Here is a 23,331-nt window from a genome sequence, read left to right as displayed (position 1 = left end):
TAATAAATATTTTTTATTAATATAAAATCAACAGTTTCCATAAAATCCTTACACACAGCCACTCCCACAGCAATCATGCATACACACACCTCTCAACCACCCACTTCTAGCAAAATTCTCATGAACACACACATAACAAAATACTTCACAATTATCTTATTCTCCGTAATAAAATAATTAATCCTATTGCCAATGCAAAAAATGTTATTAGATACATATCCCAGTCAGGACCAAATAAATATCTCGGATCTAGTTTTTGGAAAAAATTATTCATTTCTTCTATCTGAAATAGAAACAAATATAAAATAAATAAACTTACATACATACATGAGAAATGAGTGCTTTCGAATATTCATATTCATACATGTGAAAACATCAAACATTTGTATCCAAATACATGTTTGCTTTTTTTATTTCAATTGTATATCATTTATCAACTTAGCCATTTTTGTGAATTGTTTTGTACATAAATCAGGCCATTGTTTTTTGTGTTTGTTTGAATTGTTTTACATTTTGTGAAGTTGGATGGTTTTACAGCTTACTTTACAGTATGGATTTTGCTCATTGTTGAAGGTCATAAGGTGATAAATAGCTTACATCAATTTCATTTGGTCATTAGTGGAGAGTTGCCCATTGGCAATCGTATCACATCTACATATAAATGTCTATAAAGAGTACAATATGTCATCTTAAAATGTAAAAAAAGAAAGTTGGTTACCAAATATGAATTATTTAGCATATATTTCTGACATGTTACCAGGGCTTCCAAAAAACATTTGAGCCAGCCGGACATTTTATATCTGATCCCGATTTTAATCCCTTAAGACTTAGTCACAAAAGGCAATTATGGTAATCAGATGGCCATTCCAATGATAATGACATTAGATTAAAAAACGATTTTAAACTTTACTTTGATATGAATTTGATGTTTGGATGTAAACTGTTAAATTGGCAGTGCATCATTCAAAGTGTGCACATCAGCGTGCTCATATCTGCCATAGACTCTTTATTTGTGCAAAATGACATGTCAAAAACTTTATTTTCGTTTTTAAAATCACGTTTTTCTAAAACCGGATGTTGACTTGACAATGGTAAAACATGGACCATAAACGGATACGTAAAATCCGTGTACGTTTACAAAGCATGACTGAGTGAAAAAGCTCTTTCCACATTATTTCTTCAACAAAATACTTGAAATGAACGTTTAGATGCAGGTATCAATGATAATTTTAGCATTTTGAAGAAATAAAGGATGCATAATTAAATTTCCCACCTTTGCACATGCGCACACATGTTCTAGTTCATTCAACGTAGTTCTGACGATTTTTCATTTAAACCTTTTAACATTTTTCATCAAATCGTGTAGATAAACTAATTTCTTATAATTTTAATCTTTTGGACTAAATCAATGAGCTACAATTTCAAACCGCTGAAATGTAATTTGTATGATGTCCGGTACTGAACAGTTTACCTGTCACCTGAACAGGTAGATATCACCTGTCCAACAACTAATTAGCCTTGATTAAAATTAGAAAATATTGAAGTAGGGGTTGTTTTGATAGTAATTAATCATCATGTCACTTTTATGACCGGAAATGTGTGGATGTTAAATGCAAAAGGTTGGGTCAAAAAGATCGTGAATTATGTTAAAATGACCATAAACGCCTTGAAAACTAAAATGTATATGACCGTTTCATGCTTTGCCCAGCCGGACTTTTACCGGACATAATACAAATGTCCGGAATATATGACCGTTTTGGAAGCCCTGCATGTTACTGAATACTCCTCAGGAAGAGTGTTTTTTGTAAAGGGATATCTTAACCCAATGACTTACTTCTTTATTAAATACATCAGCACCATAAAATACTCCTAATTTAAACAAAGCTAACATGACAGGAACTTTAGCATCTATACTGGTCTCTGCAGCCATGTCATAAAATCTTTTGGCTAGATGGAGATCCTAAAATAAAGATCACAGTTTATACAATCATGTCTTCCAAATTAAAAACTACTGTTAAATGTTACAGAAACTTGTTCTAATTTTCTATTTGTAATACGTTATAAAGTTAATATGGTCTACTACATAATATTACTTTATGAAAACTATCTCATATCAAAATTAAATGGCTAATGGACACATAGGCTATGCAAGTTGTTGTTTTCTGGGAAAATATTAACTTGTGTATTTATTTTGACTATGCATTTGCATAGCAAATATATAGTTATGACATGACATGTAGGAATCTTGCTTTATACTAGACAGACAAGAGGAGCCAGATTTTTAACCTGCTAGTACACATATTAACAGTCTACAGGAAGATGTTAATCTACCAGGACACATTATTACATCTCTGAGCCAACCAGTCTTTGATCTAACACCCTAATGTAATATGCTTAGCAGAGAGACAGCAAGTAAAATTTTACAGTCTATGGCCATAAATTATGAAGTTATACTGAACACTTTGTCAACCATTAGTACATTTGCCTACCTGTTTAAGACCAAGACCCTGTTCATGCATATATCCCAGATTAAACATGGCCTGAGCATTATGTTGCTGTTCAGATGCTAGTCTGTACTGACTAGCTGCTGATTCATAGTCTACTTTAGTACCGTAACCATAGTAATGATAATCTCCCATCTTGAGCCTTGCTATGGTAGATCCTTGGGAAGCAGCTCTACCCCAGTGGAGTAAAGCTCGCTGATAAATTTCATCTTCAACAAATAATCCAACTTCTCCTGAAATGAAGATTTTATCACAAAATGTAATTTTATAAAAGTTTATGAAAGTTTCTGATAAATTAATTAATGATTACAAAACAAGAATGTTTATTACTTTAGTAAGAAATAATTTATTTTTGATGTGTTCAAAATTGTCATTAAGGATCTACTTGATCACAGACACACGAGTGTGCTCTTATTAGACTAGACTATTATTGATATTGTGATGATATCTTAACCAAATTAACTGTCAGGTAAAATTACAATAAATTCAGACGTGAACAAAAATAAAACACTGTAAATTTTAACAAATACATTACCATTATCCAAAATATATGCCACATTTGATTGAGCCACTTCGTATCCTAAATCTGCTAGGAATGTATATTTCATTAAAGCCTGATGCACATTTCCTTCTTTATACAGAGTGTGAGCTTCTTGTAACATAGAAGCCCAGCGTCCCCTTTCTGCCACATTTTTGAAAAACTGAAATAAAATTTAATTTAAATTAAAATCCAAAACCAATTCAGATGATTTATTATGTGCATTTAAGTTGAAGAAGTCACTCTCTGTTTCAGTTGTAATGAAGGTGGCAATGGTATCTTAGCTTGTTGGTCAAAACTTTAACATATGATTTTATAACACAGGCTTTAAATAAGTAAGGAGAACAAGAGGTCTTTCTGTTCCATGTTAGGGAAAATCAAGCCATTATGTGAAAATAAAATTGTTTCTGACTACACGAATGAATTTTATTTTTACAGGACATTCGGTCTGGTAAACAACCAAGCTTTACCAGATCATTTTTTTTCTTCATCTAATTGTACATGTAAATTATCCGACAAAATACAATAAACTTATGACTTGTTGTGCCCTCTCCTCTCCAAAATGCACAAAAATAAAATTATGTGACAAGAGGGTATATTGTTAAGAAAGTTGTGCACAATTGGTTGAATGCATTTCACTGTTAAGAAAAGTAATGACACAATTCATTGGATGTTAACATATTTGTGAACTAAACATAATTTTTGAGATCGTTTGTGATTTTTGCTAGAATGTTAGAAAAATCCATGAAAAAAACAACACCAACATTCAGACAGGAATTCAAAGTAATTTTACCAGACCGACTCATTATTCACTTGATTTGTTCTCAGTCAGACAAATTTCGTGTATTCCGAGTTTCATCACAATTATTATTAACAGAAACCAGTATGGTTACAACACTTCCCTCTAGAAAGGTTACATTTATTTTTTAGATTAAATCAAGTCCATCTTAATAGGTTTTGGTGTTAAATTGATAATGAGGTTATAAAGTATCAAATCCCCATACCTCTACAGCTGTATGACAATTCCTTAGTACCCCTGTCCCTGTAGCATGCATCTGTGCTAGGTTAAAATAAGCTAATACATGTCCTCCTTGAGCAGCCAAGTTAAAGTATTTCACTGCCATTTTATAATCCCTTCTTACTCCTTTACCACCTACAACAAAATCAACATGCATGCAATATATTGTATACACACCACTGAAAGCAATATTTTAAAATTCTGACAAGAACTGTACATTTGAAAGTGCTTACAAGTAGGACATTCACACTGAACATGAATGGCAGGACGTCTGGTATTTCTATGTCCGAGCAACAGCAACAGGCTTCAGGGAGGACAATGCCAATGTTCAAATAAACAAACTGTCTTAATAATATTCAGATTAAATTTCACTTAATCTAGATCTTGTATCCACACACATAAGGCCACACCAATTTAATTCCTTGTTCGACGGACCCGCCCGCACCTATATTTTTCAAAACAGATTTTTTTAATTTTTATTATATTCCCGCATCCGAAAATGTAATCGTGTCCATTTCCCACACCGTTTTTTTTTGTAAATATTATAAAAAGATCTCAACATTTGTTTTTAAAATCACAGTACAGTAAAACCTGTATAAACCGGCCGGCTTCGGGACTATGAAAAAGGGACGGTTTGGGCAGTGAGCCGTTTTATTCAGGTTTCCGTTTTGACTGGAAATAAATGACGTCCGATATTTTGCATGTAAAAGTTCTCTCTGATTGTACAATTATATCTGATCAATTGAGAAACTTTCACTTTGTTTTACATTGTTTGCATTTGCATTATAATACTCGCGTTGTTTGGATTGTGAGACGAGAGTTTCAATTTACTTCCATGATCCTTAATTTGAAACGTCGGAATTGCCGATTAAAAAGCCTGAATATTATCAAACGTAGTTTCATCACAAGCATTAGCCTTTCAAAAAGGGCTAGTCGACTCTTAGCTGATGAAAATGGAAAGTGCTCTCGCTTTGTAGATTTATTCATTTACTAGAATAGCCACGTGCATCAATCAACAAATTTTACCACACACGTGAGGTCACACGTTATGAAGTAGTATACATCGTTTAACGTTGTTGTTTACGAAACTCCAGAAGATACGACTATTTATAATTAAAAGTTACCTGTGTACCAATATCATGAATATGCATGATAAATGACCAGGCAAAATCTAATTGCTAAAATAGAAAGGACAAATCCGATACTCTACGGGATTGAAGGACATTTACTAGGTTTGGATTATCCTAACCAATCAATAAACTTTGATTATTCACGTCTCGTAATATCTTCCAATCAGGTAGCAAGAAAAATTCACGCACTGACTGTTCATCGTTCGATTCTTGATATCGACTCCTAGGAGTCGATAACTATCCAAACATTGTAGTACAGTGTACAATACCCATTGATTGTTATCATCCGGGTGTTTTTCGTAATCAGGGTCATTGGTTTAGGGGTTCACAACAGGGACCAGGAATTCGAAATCACGATGTAAATTTCTTACTCAGCGATTTAAATTTGTTTATCCAAGTTACAACGCAAGTTCAATCCGAGATATATTCGGTGTGTCTTTTCGTTTTATTGACTATTAAAATGTTTTAATAAATAATACAGCTCACTACTGTTCGATTGTAAGTTCACAGTTTAACACCTGACTAATTGATTATCCTGAAAAGCCATATTGTATAAACAAATATTTTTTGATTGCATATCGATCATTAAAATTAATTAGACAAACCGGTTTTGACAGGTAATAATGTTATTAAGAGTATTGGGACTGCATCATTAGACCGTAATTCGGAATACACAGGGTCCGGTTTATAAAGGTTATTTTAACAAAGACTTTGAAGGGAAAAAAATGGGACTTTAATTTTCGGCCGGAGTGGACAGGAAACCGGTTTATTCAGGGTCCGGTTTACTCAGGTTTGACTGTATAACCTTTATATAACGATTTTAAACCTATAAGCAACCTACAACACTGTAAACATCTGTGAGAATATTTGTTTCAGCATGAAACCAATTTATTCCAAGTGGGAGTGCTCCGAAATAAATAAATAACAGCGGAAATACCTGTACAGAACAAAACACTGGTTTCTTTCCCCCTGACTTATATTCCCTATCAAAAAATGTTCGTTGTTAAAATAAAGTACAAAGAACTTCTGAAGGATTTGCCTTCAACTGCAATTTTAATGTATGCTGACGGTCATACCCGCTGCAGGTTTGTGCACCTGTCCTGATTGATTCAGGGACCTGTCGTTCAGCAGTTATCGTTTGTTGATGTGGTTCATTGGTATTTTCCCGTTTGGAAATATAAATTAGATCGTTGGTTTTCCTGTTCGAATTATGTACAATACTAAGTTGCGGTCCCTTATAGCTTGCTGTTTGGTCTGGATCAAAGCCCTGTGTAAAAGGCCGTACTTTGACCTATGTTTGTTATTATCAGGTTATCCCTCAGACAAGGGACTTGAAGGGGTCATTTTACCATGTTTACTGTTGTAGAAAAGAAAATAGAAATACTAAGGATTTGTATAGTGCTACTATATAAAACATTTGAAAACTTAGAATTTTTTACTCAAAAAGAGGAGAAATACATTATTTTTTAAACAACTGTTCTAAAAGACTGGTTCCACTTATTTTGAATAATATTAAACTGTTAAAGTAAATGTGTTAACATGGTTAAAGTCCTGGAATATTACAAAATTCTTGGACATGTTTTTACCATTTAATACCATATAGATATTATAGTTCTTTGGGAAAATATTAGCCCTTTTGTACTAAAAGTGTTTTTACAAAAAAACATATATTATAACTTATATTGACCCCTCATAAAAGGGATATTCATAACATTAAGGGGTTGTTCTGAACCTGATTATGACTTGGATGGAGAATTGTCTCATTGTCAGTCACAAATACATAGACCAGATTTAATTATTCAATTATTTCTTGTTGAACAGGGAAAAAATACTTCATAAATTAAAGAAATGTCAAGGTACAAGTGATAAATCAAGTTTTAATATAGTCAAAACCTACTATTTTATGTTTACAAAAATAAATTATAATCGCTCGCCTTTACTTTTTAAGCTTCGCCTCAAAAATTTGCAAATTTAATATTTTTTTATTTAAATTTTCAAATCGCTCGCTCGCCCCAATTTTTGGAGTCCAAAAATCCGTAGAACAAGATATTAAATTGGTGTGGCCCAAGTGAATGTTTCTTTAAAGCTGTATAAGGAAGAAAAAAGAGATTGAAAGAAATAAAATATCCATTGAAAATAAACCAACTGAATGTCTTTATTACTATTTCTTTAAATCAATAGATATTTTTGTATACATGCAGCTACAATAGAAAAATTAAACAATTTTAAACATGCAATAAATATTTCAATCTATATGTACTATACATTGTATGATGACTTACTAAAGTACATGATACCAAGCTGTAACTGTCCATCTACCCATCCTTGGTCTGCTGCTAGTTGGAAATATTTATAAGCCTTATTAAAATCCTGAAAACAATCATAAGATTTTCATATTGATATACAAAAGGATATTAAAAAATACAGATGTATTAAAACAAAAATTCATAATTTGTTATATTTTTTTTAGGATTTGCATTTCACTTAAAATGTTGTAAGAATTATAAACAGATATATCATGTTAAGGAGGGGAATTTGCGAAAAATACCAGTCGAGAATATGTTAAATTTCTCGAGCTGTAAGGCGAGGGAAATTCATTGTCAAGACTGGTATTTTTCACAAATATCCCTCAAGAACATGCTATATCTGTTTAATTACACCGAATGTCAATGTTCAAAATGAATTGATGATCGTGACATTACAAGCATCCAGTCGGATAGAGTATTTTTGGCAAATACCATGGCAGAGAGGGTAAAAAAAGCATATCCTTTTTGCATATACCCCGGCGGTGTTGAAATATGAACAATATTCATTTGATAACAGTAAATTGGTGAAAAATACACTGGCTATCAACCAATCAAAAACCAGGATTCTTACATAAGGTGTAATTATAAGTAAAATGAAAATTTAATGGTTTTGGAAGATTGGGTTAAAAAAAAAAAAATAACAGTAAAAACTACCATAATATACTATTTCCAGATAAGCAATCGACTCTAATTGCACAGTTTTATTAAAAGTGTAAATATGTTACTTTTTGCTGAAAATCAAACCAAACCAAATTATTTTCGAAAAGATTTAGAAAAATGACCCCCAAAAAGTTAATGCAACATAGCAAACTACTTCTTAGAATGTCATACAAGTTGTTCAAAATCTTGATTTAACAGTTCAATGACTTTGTATTATTTTGTTTTTACAGGAATTCAAACAAGTTTTTTTCTCCAAGGCAAGTCACTGACAAAATGTAAGCCATGTATACACTCACCTTTGCCACACCTTTACCATACATGTACATCATTCCAAGACCTGTCTGGCCTACTGCATTTCCCTGAAATGCAAATAAAATCAGGATGATGCTGGCATTGATAAAACTGGGTACTCTTAACATAATATACAATTTTGCAAAAACAACAACATTTAATTGTAGGAACTAACAAGTCTGCTCAAATTCTAAACAAGTGTTAGCGTAAGATGGCATGTCCTCCAGCTGATTGTTGTCCTGAGAAAAACAGATATAAAATCTGAAATTAAATATCAGTTCAGCAAGATGAAGTGTAAATGCCTATGCTATCAACATAGTACTGGCATATATATATATATATATATATATATATATATATATATATATATATATATATATATATAAACAGTAAATTAATTGTAATTGAAGATTAACCATCAACCAATCAACCAATATATGATTAATTCATTGGTATTTGTTTTGCATTAAATGTTTCATGAATATATAAAAAAAATTATATACAAAAGTTCTGTTTCATAGCTACATGTATTTGTTCTGTGTAAAATAATTCATGAACCTCTTGTGTATATCATTTATTTATTAACAAAAGTAAACATTTTTACCAGGTAAAACATTAAAACCATTTCAAAGATTTATACTGTTGACAATTGATCTGTTCTGAAAAAAGCTACTGTTTTAAGGATGCCTCAAATGATGGTACAATCAAAGTCAGCACAACTGGAGCAAAACAAAAGTAGATTGCTGCAGGATAATTATGAAGTAAAAATACATATAACCGTGAATTTACCCACCTTATCTGCTGCATTCTTGAAGTACATCATGGCTGTCTGGTTAATTTACCCACCTTATCAGCTGCATTCTTGAAGTACATCATGGCTGTCTGGTTAATTTACCCACCTTATCTGCTGCATTCTTGAAGTACATCATGGCTGTCTGGTTAATTTACCCACCTTATCTGCTGCATTCTTGAAGTACATCATGGCTGTCTGGTTAATTTACCCACCTTATCTGCTGCATTCTTGAAGTACATCATGGCTGTCTGGTTATTTTGTTCCACTGCTGCACTACCTTCTGTATACATCTAAATGTCAAAAACAAATTACAATCAATACAATGGTTTGGGTTTTTTCTTCAAAATTTACTGAATGTCTGGATCTTCAAATGGATTTACTGTTTTACCTGTCTGTATAAAAGTGTAATATCTTTATTGTATAATATGGGGACAAAGTCCCCAATAACAGTAGAAAAATCAATAAAAAAAAAAGAAAAAAAAAAAAATCGGGAAAATTTTCCCGAAATTTTCATTGTACTAATGAACTCAAAATTGTTCAATTTTTTGGATGTCATGTTTTGAATTCCCACATCTGCGCAGAAATATACAATGTGCTTCCTTTTTCCGGTCTCGTTTGTATGAAACTTTGAGTAAAATAATATATTTATCAGTCTAGTATAAAATAGGAAGGAACGCAATACCAATTTCATTTTTAATAATTCCTTGATATAAAAAAAACGTTGCCTGATGATAGCGTTTCTTTGTTTACATTGCATATGACGTCATAACTTAAATAACGTCACAACTAAAATCCCTAACAACAGAACCAAAATCGGAAAAGTTACAGTATTTCTGTTTCTTTTTTTTAACAAATATTTAAGTTACAAAAAAATAATTCATACAGACTTCGTCCCCATTTACAGGTAATGCCTGCCTCATATTAAATTATCTGGGATCTGAATAGAAAGAAATGTCCATACAAAATTAATATACATTTAATTTACATTTGCTGTACTTCAAAAATTACTGTTGGAAACCATTTGTGTACTTATCTTACTAGGATTGAAACAACCATGTTCCTTTAATTTTTTTTTAAAGTAATTGTTACATTTCTAAGTGATTTAACAATTTACAACAGCTATTAATTCTTCACATTATTGAAAAAAAAATTAATTACAACATGACCATATAAACAACTTTTTCTTTTTTACCAACCTTTCCTAGATAAGCCAGAGCATTGGCATTCCCAGACTCTGCTGCCATCATGAAATAATGTAAAGCTCTCTGAAAATATATAGGAATTTCTATAGGAATTAGATATAATAATCTGGAATTTAAATAATGATATAAAATGTAGTTGTACTTCTGTATATTCAATATTTTGGCAATTTCTAAATTCTGTCTTCTATATTCTTACATCCTCATTTTTCAGGTTCTAGTGGATAGTTGTCTCAGTAAACTTATTTAATATCAATATCATATGGTTCAAAAGAATATGTTTTGCATTTTCTTTCAAACTTTAAATTGAAATTACATAGCCTGATGACTTCAAATGACTTCAAGGTTATGTTCCACTGTGCTATCAATTCTTTTTGCTCTGAAAATTAATATTCTTTGGTCCACATCAATTATAATTTCTGATGAAGAAGCTCTAGTCAGTTACAAAAATAAATTGGTATTAAAGCACCAGATGAATATAAGATTCCATCACTGCAACAAGTGTGTCATGATATTTCTCTGCTCAAGACATGAATGTGAGTTTTTTTTTCTTATGAAGAATTGGTACTAGTATGTTTATCTGTTAACAGTTTCACTTCACAGCTAGGATTTTGATGGTCAGTAATTATCATTGATATTTTCTTTCTTAATAAGACAATACCTCATGATCTACTGGGACTCCTCTTCCACCTTGGTAATACAGCTGTCCAAGTACAACCTATCAAAACATAAAAATTCTTCACTTATAATCTCAGGACAAAATTTTACATTCAAGATCAACTATTATGGATAATATGAATGAACAAAATACATATTATCTTTCTTATAAGTAAGGTAGTTATTGTAAACATATAGGTAATAACTTATAGATAACCTTATATTCAGTGAAAATAGTAATAATTTGCAACACTATGACCAGATGCAGATTCAAAGCAAAACAGGTGCATTACATACCCTTACAAAACTACTGTACACCAACTATTTTAACAAGGTTTATTCATTGGGATTTGCAAGTACAAGATTAATGTCTAAATTGTTGTGGATCTGGGATCATCAACAAAATCAACTGAAAGACTTAAATGTGAAAATAGGCTGGCTTCCAGATAATAATAAAGAGCTGTTTTCACGAAAACCTTTTTTTTCACAGAATTAAAGATATTGTAACACTTGTATTGTAATATAAAGCAAACTTTGTATTTCATTCCAATCACATTGTTCCTCTTAAAGGCTGAACTTCAGGTTTTGTTTTTATTGATTCTTTAAATATCATAAAACATGAAGTATCCTGTCTACTTTTGGCTGATAACTGATAAATCTTTAATGTATTTACATACCTGAGCCTGCACATCGCCTTTGTCTGCTAGAAAGTGATAATACTGTAGTAAATCATCATCCATCAATGCACTTTGACCTGAGTTTTGATTCTCTGCTTCTTCATGTAATCTGATTCTCTGTATGGCAGGACCACTCGAAAATGTTACAGCATCTGCCACTGTAACAAACAAATATTACATTCATCAGTCTAAAACACTAAATACTAGATTTTTTTCTGCATAAGGTTCCAAGCAACAATCTATTATTTAATCTCTCCTTTGGGTTGGAGGAGTAGAAATTTGTACACCAACATCAATTTTTGATGTGTTTGTGTTACTAAATCTGGTCTGTCATTTTTGTTTGTCATAGCTATAGTAATGATAGTGTTGTCCACCTTTCTTTATTAAAGTTTGAATTTGTGCTCTTTAAGTACACTATCTTTTTTTTAATAACAAATTTTAAGCTGAAATATGTTTTTCATCATTAATTTTCCTCATACCATAAATATTTATCCTCTATGCATGGCAACATTAAACTGACATATGCAATAATTTTTCACTCTCACCAAAAAACTGTTTAGAAAAGCTTTACATTCAAAGAAATTTGAAATATGCATATAAATATGCATATACATGTACATACAAATATTAATATAATTTATGTCTTTTAGAATCACACTTTATTTTTTAAAGGTGAAAGTAAAACTTTAAACAAGGATTTAGAAATCTCTCAAATTCAAATAAACTTATTTCTTTTCTAATATTTCTGTGATTGTTTCAATACATTTATGTGTTCATGTCATGATTGTCAAAGTCAAAAACTTATGATTGTTTCTGATAAAATTTATACATATAGGATATTACCAGTTGATGCTGCTTTCTTGTAATAAGTTAATGCAGATTCACATTTGGTCTCTACTCCTATACCAGACCAATATCTGTAACCCTAGAAATTAAATAAATATTGTTTAATTCATCAAAGAACATATTTCTGCTATTGAAGAAATTACAAATTGTATAAGAGAGTTTTTTTTGTTTTTTTTTAAATATTGTTCAAAACTGTCAAGACTTTTTCCCAGAGCCAATACTTTTTTAAAAGAATGTGGGTATCTTCATAGAGATGACATTTCTGGTGAAAATCTTAATAAATAGTTTTTATTTGAATGACAAAACAATTTGATCTAGGTTGTGGTTAAATCACTGCCCTTGTATTATCTCACTAGTTGTAAGTATTTCTGAATGCTATTGTTTATTCCACTTAATTCTGACTTGCAGACAGAGCAAAATCTTACTCAAATTTCATCCTTAGACTAGATTTAGTTTTTAATTGATGCTTTTTCCTTCTTTTTTATTCTTAGTCTTGTTGCATTACTTCAGCTTTCTCCAAAGATTGCCATGATAAAAGCTGACAATGTTTGGTTAATTTGAACAAAATCTATATGTTAATTTGTTATTATATCAGTACATACTAAAGTCATCTGTGCCAATGGATCTCCTCCAAGTGAAGAAAATGTGTAGAATATCAAACCCTGAAAAATATAAATTTCCTATCATATAGTTATGAAAAACATGTAATCATTTCACTGTCGTTTCAGTGTATTTAGCTTAATGTGCTTTTTAAAGACCATAAGCATTTGTAGATTTGTTATGCATAGATAACATCAAATATGTTAACTGAGAGTGCAAAATAAAATTCTCCCTAAAAAAAGAACCATTTTGGGTAAGAAATTGGTCTTATTTTTATTTGGGGTTTTATAACAATTGGCTAGTTTATTTCACACAGAGATTCTTTTGAGCACTGTATTTTTAAATATTGTCTCTTGTGGTATTAACTTTGTACAAGAATGTTTGTACATTTGTAGGACTCTAAAGTGCGATGGGGACGCTAAAGTGCAATGGTCTACACTAAAGTGCGATGCTTCCATACCCTAAATTCAGATGGTCCGCGAAAATATAGACGTTAGAAACCTAGTTCGATAATGACGTTAACAGTCGTTCATACAAACTAAAAATGAACATGCCAGAAGATAGATGAAGAATATTTGATTAACAATTTTTACATCAAATGTCCATTACCTACTAGTAATTGATTTAATTTAACCGTGTTCTTTGTCGGTTGAATCACAATGTTTATTTTTTTCGAGTGTTAGAAGAAGGACTACAGTCGACCCTTTTACTATATAAATACAAAACAGTATACTCATACCCATCCTGCTTCTATTTGAAGCGAACGGATACATTAGAATTATTGTTTATGTGGCAGTGTACTTTGTGATCCCCGTTAAAATGCCGTCGATTTTAATGAAAAGTAACGTCGGTAAAATAGAGATACATGTTTTCGTGCCTGAACTGTAAATTGTCTGCTAATACATTAGTTCGTACTGTACATTGTCGGAAAAAATAAAACATGTATTTGTACTCGCTACAAAAAAAAGGAGAAAGCTTGGCAAACATTGCATTTCTCTCTCATTTAGATTAAAGCTTCTACAAATAAATGTTGCATATTCCGACAGTGAACGAATTTTGTAATTTTTATTTTCAATGACAAATGTAAGAGAGGTTGTAACACTAGTGACTAGTGTTACAACCTCTCTTACATTTGTCATTGAAAATAAAACTAGTAGTGTGGACGGCAATCTACACCAATTATCCAAATAATAAATACGCTCCGAATTGTCAAAAAATCATTTAACATGAAAAATAATATTTTGCAAAACATAAATTAACTTAATAGCAATTATGACATGGTCAGACTTGTTAATTTAGAAACTATCACTTCAGCCTACCGGTAAATTGTAAAGCCTATCACATATGTTGTACTTTAGCATAATAGCTTTTGCAAAAAGACTTTTTAAACCTCGATGTTTTAATACTTCGAATTTTACCCTTTAGACAATCGCACTTCAGCGTGATACACCATCATAATTTAGTGAACAAAAAACCATCGCACTTTAGCGTGAGACACCATCGTACTTTAGCGTAGACCATCGTACTTTAGCGTGACCATCGCACTTTAGAGTACCATCACACTGTAGAGTCCTACACATTTATTTTGTGTAATTGGTATAGCATGCAATGGTGACCAAATAGTGGTTAGGTGTAGGTGTATTCACATTTTATCAAATAATATTTGATAACAGGTATGACAGAAACCAATCAAAAACTAGGGTGTAAGAATATGAGAAATCCTTTTGAAGGGCTGTTCCGTAAAATCATACATGGGACCCAGAATTAGGCACTTCCAAATCTCAACAATGGGTGGGTGTTATCTATGTTTTTGAATAGTTGAAATGTAAGTGAAATTCTAATTTGCCCTATAGGAGGTTATCCCGTTCAAAGTGTCTTCCCTGGATACCATATATGTTTAAATGGAACAGCACTAAAAAGAGAAGTTTTTTTAAACTGAAAATATTATCCTTAAAACCTCTTACAATCTTGAAGGTTTGAATTCCATCCTTGTCCTTTTACAATGTTTTACTGTGGAGTATATTATATTCAAAAATATGTTAACATTTCAAGTCTGAAGCGATATAAAAATATATGTTAAGACTATGTTCTAGTTAATACATGCCTTGATTATTTTAAAATTAGAGGTAGTCAATAACATACCTTTGCCTGGCTGGAGTTGACTGCAATTCCTGCACTACTGAGAAATCCCATTCCCTGTAAATCAGAAATTCAATTAATTATCTGGTTATGAAAAGTGTATTTCTTTATTTTAATACTTGGTACATACAGGTTTTTTTGTATTGTAAGTATTCCATATTTTTACTCCGTCATAAAATTAAATTAGGAAGTTGGATTAACCTATCCATGAATGGATTTCAGAAAATTTTGAAAATCTAAAAAAAAAAATTATTACTAGGATTCTCTGAAATAAGTATAAAGATCTACTTTTTATATCCAGTGTGGTCCTTCCTGTATCAACTCTTAAGATTTGGTTTCTTATGGAGAATCTTTTATTCTAGAGAAAGGAAAAGGTTAATTTTGTACACTCACCAATTGTCCTCTTGGTGACCCTCTGTTTGACAAATCAACAAATAATTCTTTAGCTTTTTCAATACTCTGTGGCATATAATCTCCAAACAGGTAGGCAAAAGCAATATGTTCTAAAGCTTTTGTATGATTCAGATCAGCAGCCATCTTGAAGAATTGGTGTGCTCTACAATTAAAAATCAGTTTAAACAATTTCTTATAAAACAAGAATGTGTCCCCAGTACACGAATGCCCCACTCGCACTATCATTTTCTATGTTCAGTGGACCGTGAAATTGGAGTAAACCCTCTAATTTGGCATTAAAATAAAAAAGATCATATCATAGGGAACATGTATACTAAGTTTGAAGTCTATTGGACTTCAACTTTATCAAAAACTACCTTGACCAAAAACTTTAACCTGAAGCGGGACAGACGGACGAACGAACGGACGAATGGACAGACGAACGGACGCACAGACCAGAAAACATAATGCCCCTCTACTATCGTAGGTGGGGCATAAAAACCTCCAGCTTAACATAACAATTTTATTTACAGCACAAGTAAATGGGACAAAGTGAAAAATGGGTACCAATATATCAATTATCAGATTACACTGTTTTGATGAGAAAAAAAATATGTACAGCTAAAACAAACTTTAACTGGAGTCGCACACAGCAATTCACGGTATTAATATTGATTTCAGCATGGAATGTGGATAACAGTACCGCCAATGTTCTCCCCAGGACGCCTATATACATGTACAAACTCAAGATATTGACTATTGCATAAATAAGTTTGACAATTTTTTGTTGTTGTTTTTTTGTTAAAATGGATACTTTTATTCTAACATATAGGAATAATGAAACATAAAAAGATGCTACAACCTTTTCTCAAATTATTATAATGTTACTAAAAACCAACACAAATGTAATACTATCAAAATAAACTTCTGACTAACTTACTGATGGTAGTCTTTTTGGAATGTTTCATTTATAAGACCCTCTCCTTGCTTGTAGAGTTCTTCAGCTAAATATATTTCAAATCTTTATTTATTAGTTATCCTCAAGATAAAATTATGACTAGCAAAAATACAGATTAACTTTGTGTACGAATTCAGATGTCATTGTGTCCTAATGCTTCCATTTTATTTGACTATTGATAGTGCTCGAAAACTTTCTTGTACATGTAATGGCATAATCTTATAACTTTTTGTTTTGTTTCTAGGAATTTATATATTGTTTTTCTTTTTCATTTTATTATAATTGTATTGTGATACTTATAGATTATCGTTGATCATCTCAACGAGATTGATTTTCTCGCTTGAGCTGGTACAGCGAAAATGAGAAAAGCAATCGAGTTGAGATGACCAATGATAATCTGTTTATCGCTATTTTACCTATGACGACGTTGTCAATTTCATGTCAATTTGGTTAGCAACGCAACGTGGCCTCCTTAGTTACTAGCGATAATTTTTCCATCTCAAGCGAGAAGCATGATATGAAAATTATCACAAAAAAAGATCAAAGGAACAAAATAGCGATAAATGTAATTAAATGACAGTACTTGTGATATTAAGTTGTTAAGTACAAGTTCACTATAAGTTAACTTTGTATATTTCAAATTAAGCTGGCTTTCACTTGATCATAAATGATTTTTGTTTTAAACAAAAAAAGACGTATTCTGTATGTGTCTGTTCCAAGGCAGGAGCCTGTAATTCAGAGGTTGTCTTACATACTTGTTTTTTATACATAAATCAGGTCGTAAGTTTTCTCATTTGAATTGTTTCACATTTTTTTTAATTTCTGGGCCTTTTACAGATGACTATGTGACACAGGCTTTGCTCATTATTGAAGGCCTTTAGTTGATCTATAGTTGTTAATTGCTGTGTCATTTGGTCTCTTGTCACTTGTAGAGAGTTGTCTCATTTGCAATCATACATCTTTTTTTTACACCCCCATTTATTTACTCACAACAACAACGTAAATGTTTGAACGCTTTAAGTTACAATTTAAAACAGACATTATAGAGCATCAATTTTAGTTAAGAACTTATATACCATTGCCTGCATATGCAAAAAGTTTCTACAATCAGAATTCTCTAAATTTTACAATACCTTTAAGTTCTCTAAATTTTACAATACCTTTCAGTTCTTCTGGTGACAAGGGCTTTTCTTCTACAACTTCTTTTGCTTCCTTTTCTATAAAATTTAATGTCAAATATTAATATAAACAGTGACATAAATTCAGTAGTTTAAACAGCTAACAATATTGTATACATATAAAGTTACATGTATCTAAATAATCTAACAATAAAATGAAAAATATTTATAAATAGAGTACATTTGTTATTATTTTTATATAGCAGACATTTTTTATTACTGTTCCTTTAGCTGATGATGAAATTCCATATACATTTTTTTACATAAGCAAATTCACATTTTTTAATTTATATAAACTACTTTAGCTAGATTGGTTTTTTTTATTACTTTAAACAAAAGAAAATAAATTGAATTGTGAAGTGGAATAATAAATTTGAATAATAGAAAAAAATATTAATCAGCAAACACTCAAAAGCATATAGCATATACAAAACTTGCAACAATATACAAAAATAAAGTATAAAAACACACAACAATAAAAAATAAATATAGAAAAATAATAAAAGCATAGTGAAATATACATCTATTCACCAATTTATGTGTACATATATCATGTATATAAATCAATATCATCAACCAAACATATAAAGAGGAACAGGGTATATGTTCAAGTGTAAAATAATGATAATAAAAAATTAATATTTTGAAAACTTTTGATTTTCTTACTTTTTCTTCTCATTGTTTAAAGAACTTAGAATTGAATATATGAACAGAGAGTAAGGAGGAAACAACTCTTTAATACAAGTATTTTGAATTTCACAACCTTTTTGAAAATTTGAAGTATTAATACCTACAAATTGTCAGTCTTGAGTTTGATTGATATCAAGTTAACAAAGATTCTTCCTCCCTAAATTCAAATTTATCCTATTAATTTAATTCTGGAAAAGCTTGAAATTAAAGAAAAGATCACTCATTTGAAGAGTAATTTTCATGTGTTTGCAAACAAAGTTTTAACATGTACAATTGAATCACACTAAATACTTGAAGAGGTATTTTGTATTTTAAACTTCTTCAAATAAATCAGTGTTTCTGAAACCACATTAATGCATGGATTTTGTCTCAGTAACTACAATGTATATAAACAAAGCTTGTCAGATATAATTGCTGATTTCTATATAAAATTCCCTTAATGATTTTGGGGAAGAATATATATCCTTTCAACATTGTCAACATCTGCATGTATTACTTGATTATAACGGTTATAATCCATTTAACTTAAATTTACATGTAACTGTAAGGCATATTATAAACCCTGTTAACCATGCATATATATCCAAAAATATACACCACAGAAACAAAATTTACATGGTGTTTTTTCCATCATGCATAAAAAGCAAAATGGTAAAATTTAAAGCAAAAATCCTCCACTGTACATAAGTAATCTTTCCATTTTCCATGAGCAGCAGAATATATTTGATGTACAGTGTACATGGGATTTATAGACAGCCTCACCTTGTACATATATATCTTCTAACTTCTGATTCTGGGACACTAACTGGGGAGGGGAACCAGGCTGAATGTATTGTTTTACCTCTGTAGTGATCTCCCCTGATGGTTCTATTGTCATCTGATAGACTTGTCCTCTGACTGTTCCCTCTTTGTTAGGTTTATAGATAACAACCTCTCTTTTCTTGTTTCCATTTATACTCCTGCTTATCTGATCTACCTCATCCATGTTAAGTCTTTTCTCATTAATAATCTTGGGAAAGTCCTCCATGGTATATTTTCTTGGTTTTGTATAGGATTCTGGGTACTTGAGTTTGTAATAAGTCTTTATATACTCTTGCCTTCCTTCCATCAAGTCAAAAACAGGCATATCATAATAATTACTCCGCCAATCTACAGCTTTCACTTCAGCTTGCTTAACTTTTTTACTTTCTTGAGTAGCTTTCCACGTCTTCAAGGTCTCTTGTATTTGGGTATATGTTTGAGTAGCCTTCTGTTCGTATGCCTCCTTGACTTTTTTATCAAAATGTTTCAGCTCTTCCTGATCTACAACAACATTCATATTATCTCTGAGATGTTTTTTATGCTGTTTTTTTCTCGTCTCCTCTACCTCCTCTACTGATTGTTTTCTCTGACTCAAGGTTTTTAAAGCTTCTTTAAACTGTTTTTCAAACATAGGCTTGAGTTGTTCAAAAGCTTCTGGATTTATTTTCTTCAACAGCTGTTCATTAAGGTTTTGCAATTTTTCTTCTTGAGACTCCATGGGCTGCCTGCTGTCCTGACTTGCCATTACATTTTCCAAATCTATTTCTTTGTCCGCCCCATGGTTTCCATCATCTTTCTGCATCTCGACTTCAACAGATTCCTCCATCTTTAAATGAGAAGGCCACTTACCATTCTTACTTTGTTTTTCCCATTCAAAGGCATCTTTACCATCAGCTTTGTCACCATTGTGTTGTACATGTGGTATGTTTTTCTTTTCAGCTTTTCCTTTAGCATCTGCAATCTGTTCTTGCCTCACTGTTTTGTGTGGCAAGTCATCAGATTTAGTTTGGGCATGCTTATTAGAAGTGCTACTAGGATTATAGTTAGAAGTGCTAGATAGATCACCCACAATATTAGTAGAACTAAAACTACCATGTGCATCAACTTTACCTGCAGTATCTGTACCGTCTTCTGGTTCCCTTCCTGATTCAACAGACTCTGTCGTTGATTCTATACTATGATCATTTAACCACTGATCATAATCTTCCTCAGACAAGGTATCTTCAACATTTTTCTTCAGTTCAACCTCTTCAAAATTTGTTGGCTGATCACCTGGGATTTTGTTTGCATCATTATCTTTCTCCCACATCTTCTCATTATTAGCCTGGTTTACATTCTCTCCTGGTTTTGTATCATCTTTTGATCCTGATCTTTCAATTTTGTTATCTGCATGGTCATTTGTTCCTACTGCACTAGCAGGAAAGCCTTCTCCCTTTTCAGAAGAAGGCCCAGGTTTAGAATTTGGACCAGTGTCTTCTTTATCATTTTTATGAGATTCACCTATTTGATCCTTAATAACATTAGCATTGACAGTTTCCTTATTTATATCATTTTGATTCATTTCTTGAACAAGATCATTTTTAACTGATTCATCAACCCTTTCTGACTTAGGTTTTATGTTTTCTACATCTTTAATACCTTTGCTTTCTTTATCATTAAGATTTTTATCATTCTCAGCCTTTTGATTTACTTTTTCATCTGAGAACTGATTTTGAATTGATTGTTCATTAGATTTAACAACATTCTCTACATGTGAATTGTCATCAGCTTTCCTACCTTTTGTATTTACAGTTTTATCAGTATTGGTGTTAATGTCTTGTTCTGATTTTAAGTCTTCCTTAGGTGCCTGTGGAATTTCTGTGGTTATTTTTTCTGGTTTTACATCTTCTTTTGAGACCTGTTGGTTTTCAGCATTAGTTAATGAAACGCATAAACAAACCAGAAAAACTATTTCCAATGAGAATATGACACTGGTGTTGGTTTTATAACCAGTTCTCTTCATTTTTGTTTTCTCAAGATATTGGTAACAACCTTAACACCTAAAAAAGAAAAAGTTTTAGTTATACATGTATTATACATTTTGTACATGTACATTATCATGATTATACAGAAAGCATATGTTTGTCTTGAAAATACAATGTATTTTCAACGTTAACTTTGAAATAAAGTACATATTTCAATCTTTTTCAGTTTTTCTCATTAAACATTTTAGAAAACATATGAAATTTTACAAAGTTAAGCTAGCACATAATATAATGATATTAGTATATTAAGTATAGAAGTCCCAGAGTTGAGCAACTTGAATAAATAAATTGAAACAATGATCTACATGGGAATATATACATTAATTAAGTTGATCTAACCAAAAGTACAAATGTATGTTAATGCATGTGGAATGCAAACTTTTTCTTTTTGGGATCAATATTCTTCTTTCAAATGGTCAGCTGTTCCATTCATATGTCCGTAGTCGTTATAGTAATAATCCAGATTTCATTCATAGTTGGTCTGTTTACCGACTTCTATCCCTACTTTGTACTAATTTCAATAGTGGACAAAGCAAATTTACAAAAATAAACCATGTTTGGCCCCCTACATGTATTTGGTGAGGAATATGAAGTTTTTAATGCAAATGGATTACAAATTTACTTCAGGTCATTTTCATCAGGTTCTAATGAAGTAACATACTTTATTATTAAGCATATGCATGTTAAGTCAAAACTACAAAGGAATGATTGATGAACTCTCTTGAATCTCTTGAAGGTGATAAAACTGTCTTCATGAAATAACATGCAACCAAATTAGTCAATGTCACCCTTTGATTACTCAGAGATTACTCCGACGTCCAACGGCTGTTTTGCCATGAGTCACTGTGAAAACTGTCTAAATATGAGAAAATAAAGAGTAGCAGGTAGGTGAAACTTACATAAATGAAGAGATAAATGAAAAATGAACAAATTCATAACCGATTTATATAATTCCAAGGCCATTTGTCGGCACCAGAAGAGACGAAGCAGCGCATCTATTTAGGAGGGGCAAATATCCACTTCTTGATATGGGACGAGCTCTGACGTCCCACGGCCACAGATTGTCTGGCAAAACCGCCATTGGACTTCAGAGTAATCTAAGACTACAAATGTACTTTTTGATATGGGAAGAGCTCTGACGTCCCACGGCCCCAGATTGTCTGGCAAAACAGCCATTGGACTTCAGAGTAATCTCAGACTACCCTTTGATCGGCAAAATACCCTATTCTGCAACCAGATCTCAATCCAGATAGTGCTAAAGGGCACAGGGCGCCAAATTTTTCAGAAGAATAAGGACATGGCATCAGAAAAAAAGGGCATGCTAAATTGCTTTTGATAAAACACTAGGCGTACATAAAAGGGCTGGGGACCACCCTGTGGCTGTGAAATGATCATGCTGGAACACTTGTACCTCTTCAAACAAGACGCCCAGGAGCACGAGACTTTTCAGTGACATCAAATCATGACGTTTGAAAATTATATAATATTCATTTTGGCTATAAGATACAGTAAATACTCAGAAAACTCCGGTTTTTGGCAACCTTGGTTTTTCTACCTTTTGGAGCACTTTTCATCCCAGTTTTTATCGTGGTTTAAGCTGCTTTATCTTTACATTGTTCAGTAGTTAATTGAGGTCTTTTTTTTTCGTGCTGTGATGTACAGTTATTGCTTTAATTTTCCCCTGGGTATCACTATCTGATAAATTTATCTTAAGGGGCTCTTTTTTACAGCAGTTTTAGCTGATTTTGTGCAAAACATGAGTAATAAAATGTTGCAGATTTTAGGGAAGTCTTACCTAATTATCTATCTTACAAAAAATGTGATATGTCAAATAGCATGTCGCTATAAATCGTCGTAAATTCAGTTAATTTTGCCACGTCCTTTTCACTAGTTCCATTTTCCATCCATGTTTATTGTTTTGGTTGTGTG

General features: G+C 31.7%; 1 protein-coding gene across 2 annotated transcripts; it reads right to left on the bottom strand.

The window, feature by feature from the left end:
- On the bottom strand, positions 1-23,329 carry LOC143068392 (protein sel-1 homolog 1-like). Of its 2 annotated transcripts, XM_076242404.1 has the most exons (19): positions 23,198-23,329; positions 21,155-21,417; positions 17,870-17,926; positions 16,692-16,755; positions 15,752-15,914; positions 15,362-15,415; positions 13,222-13,281; positions 12,617-12,698; positions 11,774-11,931; positions 11,101-11,157; positions 10,437-10,505; positions 9,453-9,530; positions 8,453-8,515; positions 7,473-7,560; positions 4,047-4,195; positions 3,040-3,205; positions 2,490-2,737; positions 1,835-1,960; positions 1-283 (listed from the first exon to the last, which is right to left on the bottom strand). In XM_076242404.1, the coding sequence occupies exons 2-19, from the start codon at positions 21,378-21,380 to the stop codon at positions 152-154; spliced, it is 2,040 nt and encodes a 679-aa protein (XP_076098519.1). In that variant the 5' UTR covers positions 21,381-21,417; positions 23,198-23,329; the 3' UTR covers positions 1-151. The 2 variants fall into 2 exon arrangements, with proteins under 2 accessions (XP_076098519.1, XP_076098518.1); XM_076242403.1 differs by lacking the exons at positions 21,155-21,417; positions 23,198-23,329 and adding an exon at positions 20,489-21,148.
- Positions 23,330-23,331: the final 2 nt, after the last annotated feature.

Source organism: Mytilus galloprovincialis, chromosome 3, assembly GCF_965363235.1.
Source record: "Mytilus galloprovincialis chromosome 3, xbMytGall1.hap1.1, whole genome shotgun sequence".
Lineage (NCBI taxonomy): Eukaryota > Metazoa > Mollusca > Bivalvia > Mytilida > Mytilidae > Mytilus > Mytilus galloprovincialis.
The sequence above is the reverse complement of the archived record's forward strand: the minus strand, read 5'-3'. Positions and strand labels throughout refer to the sequence as shown.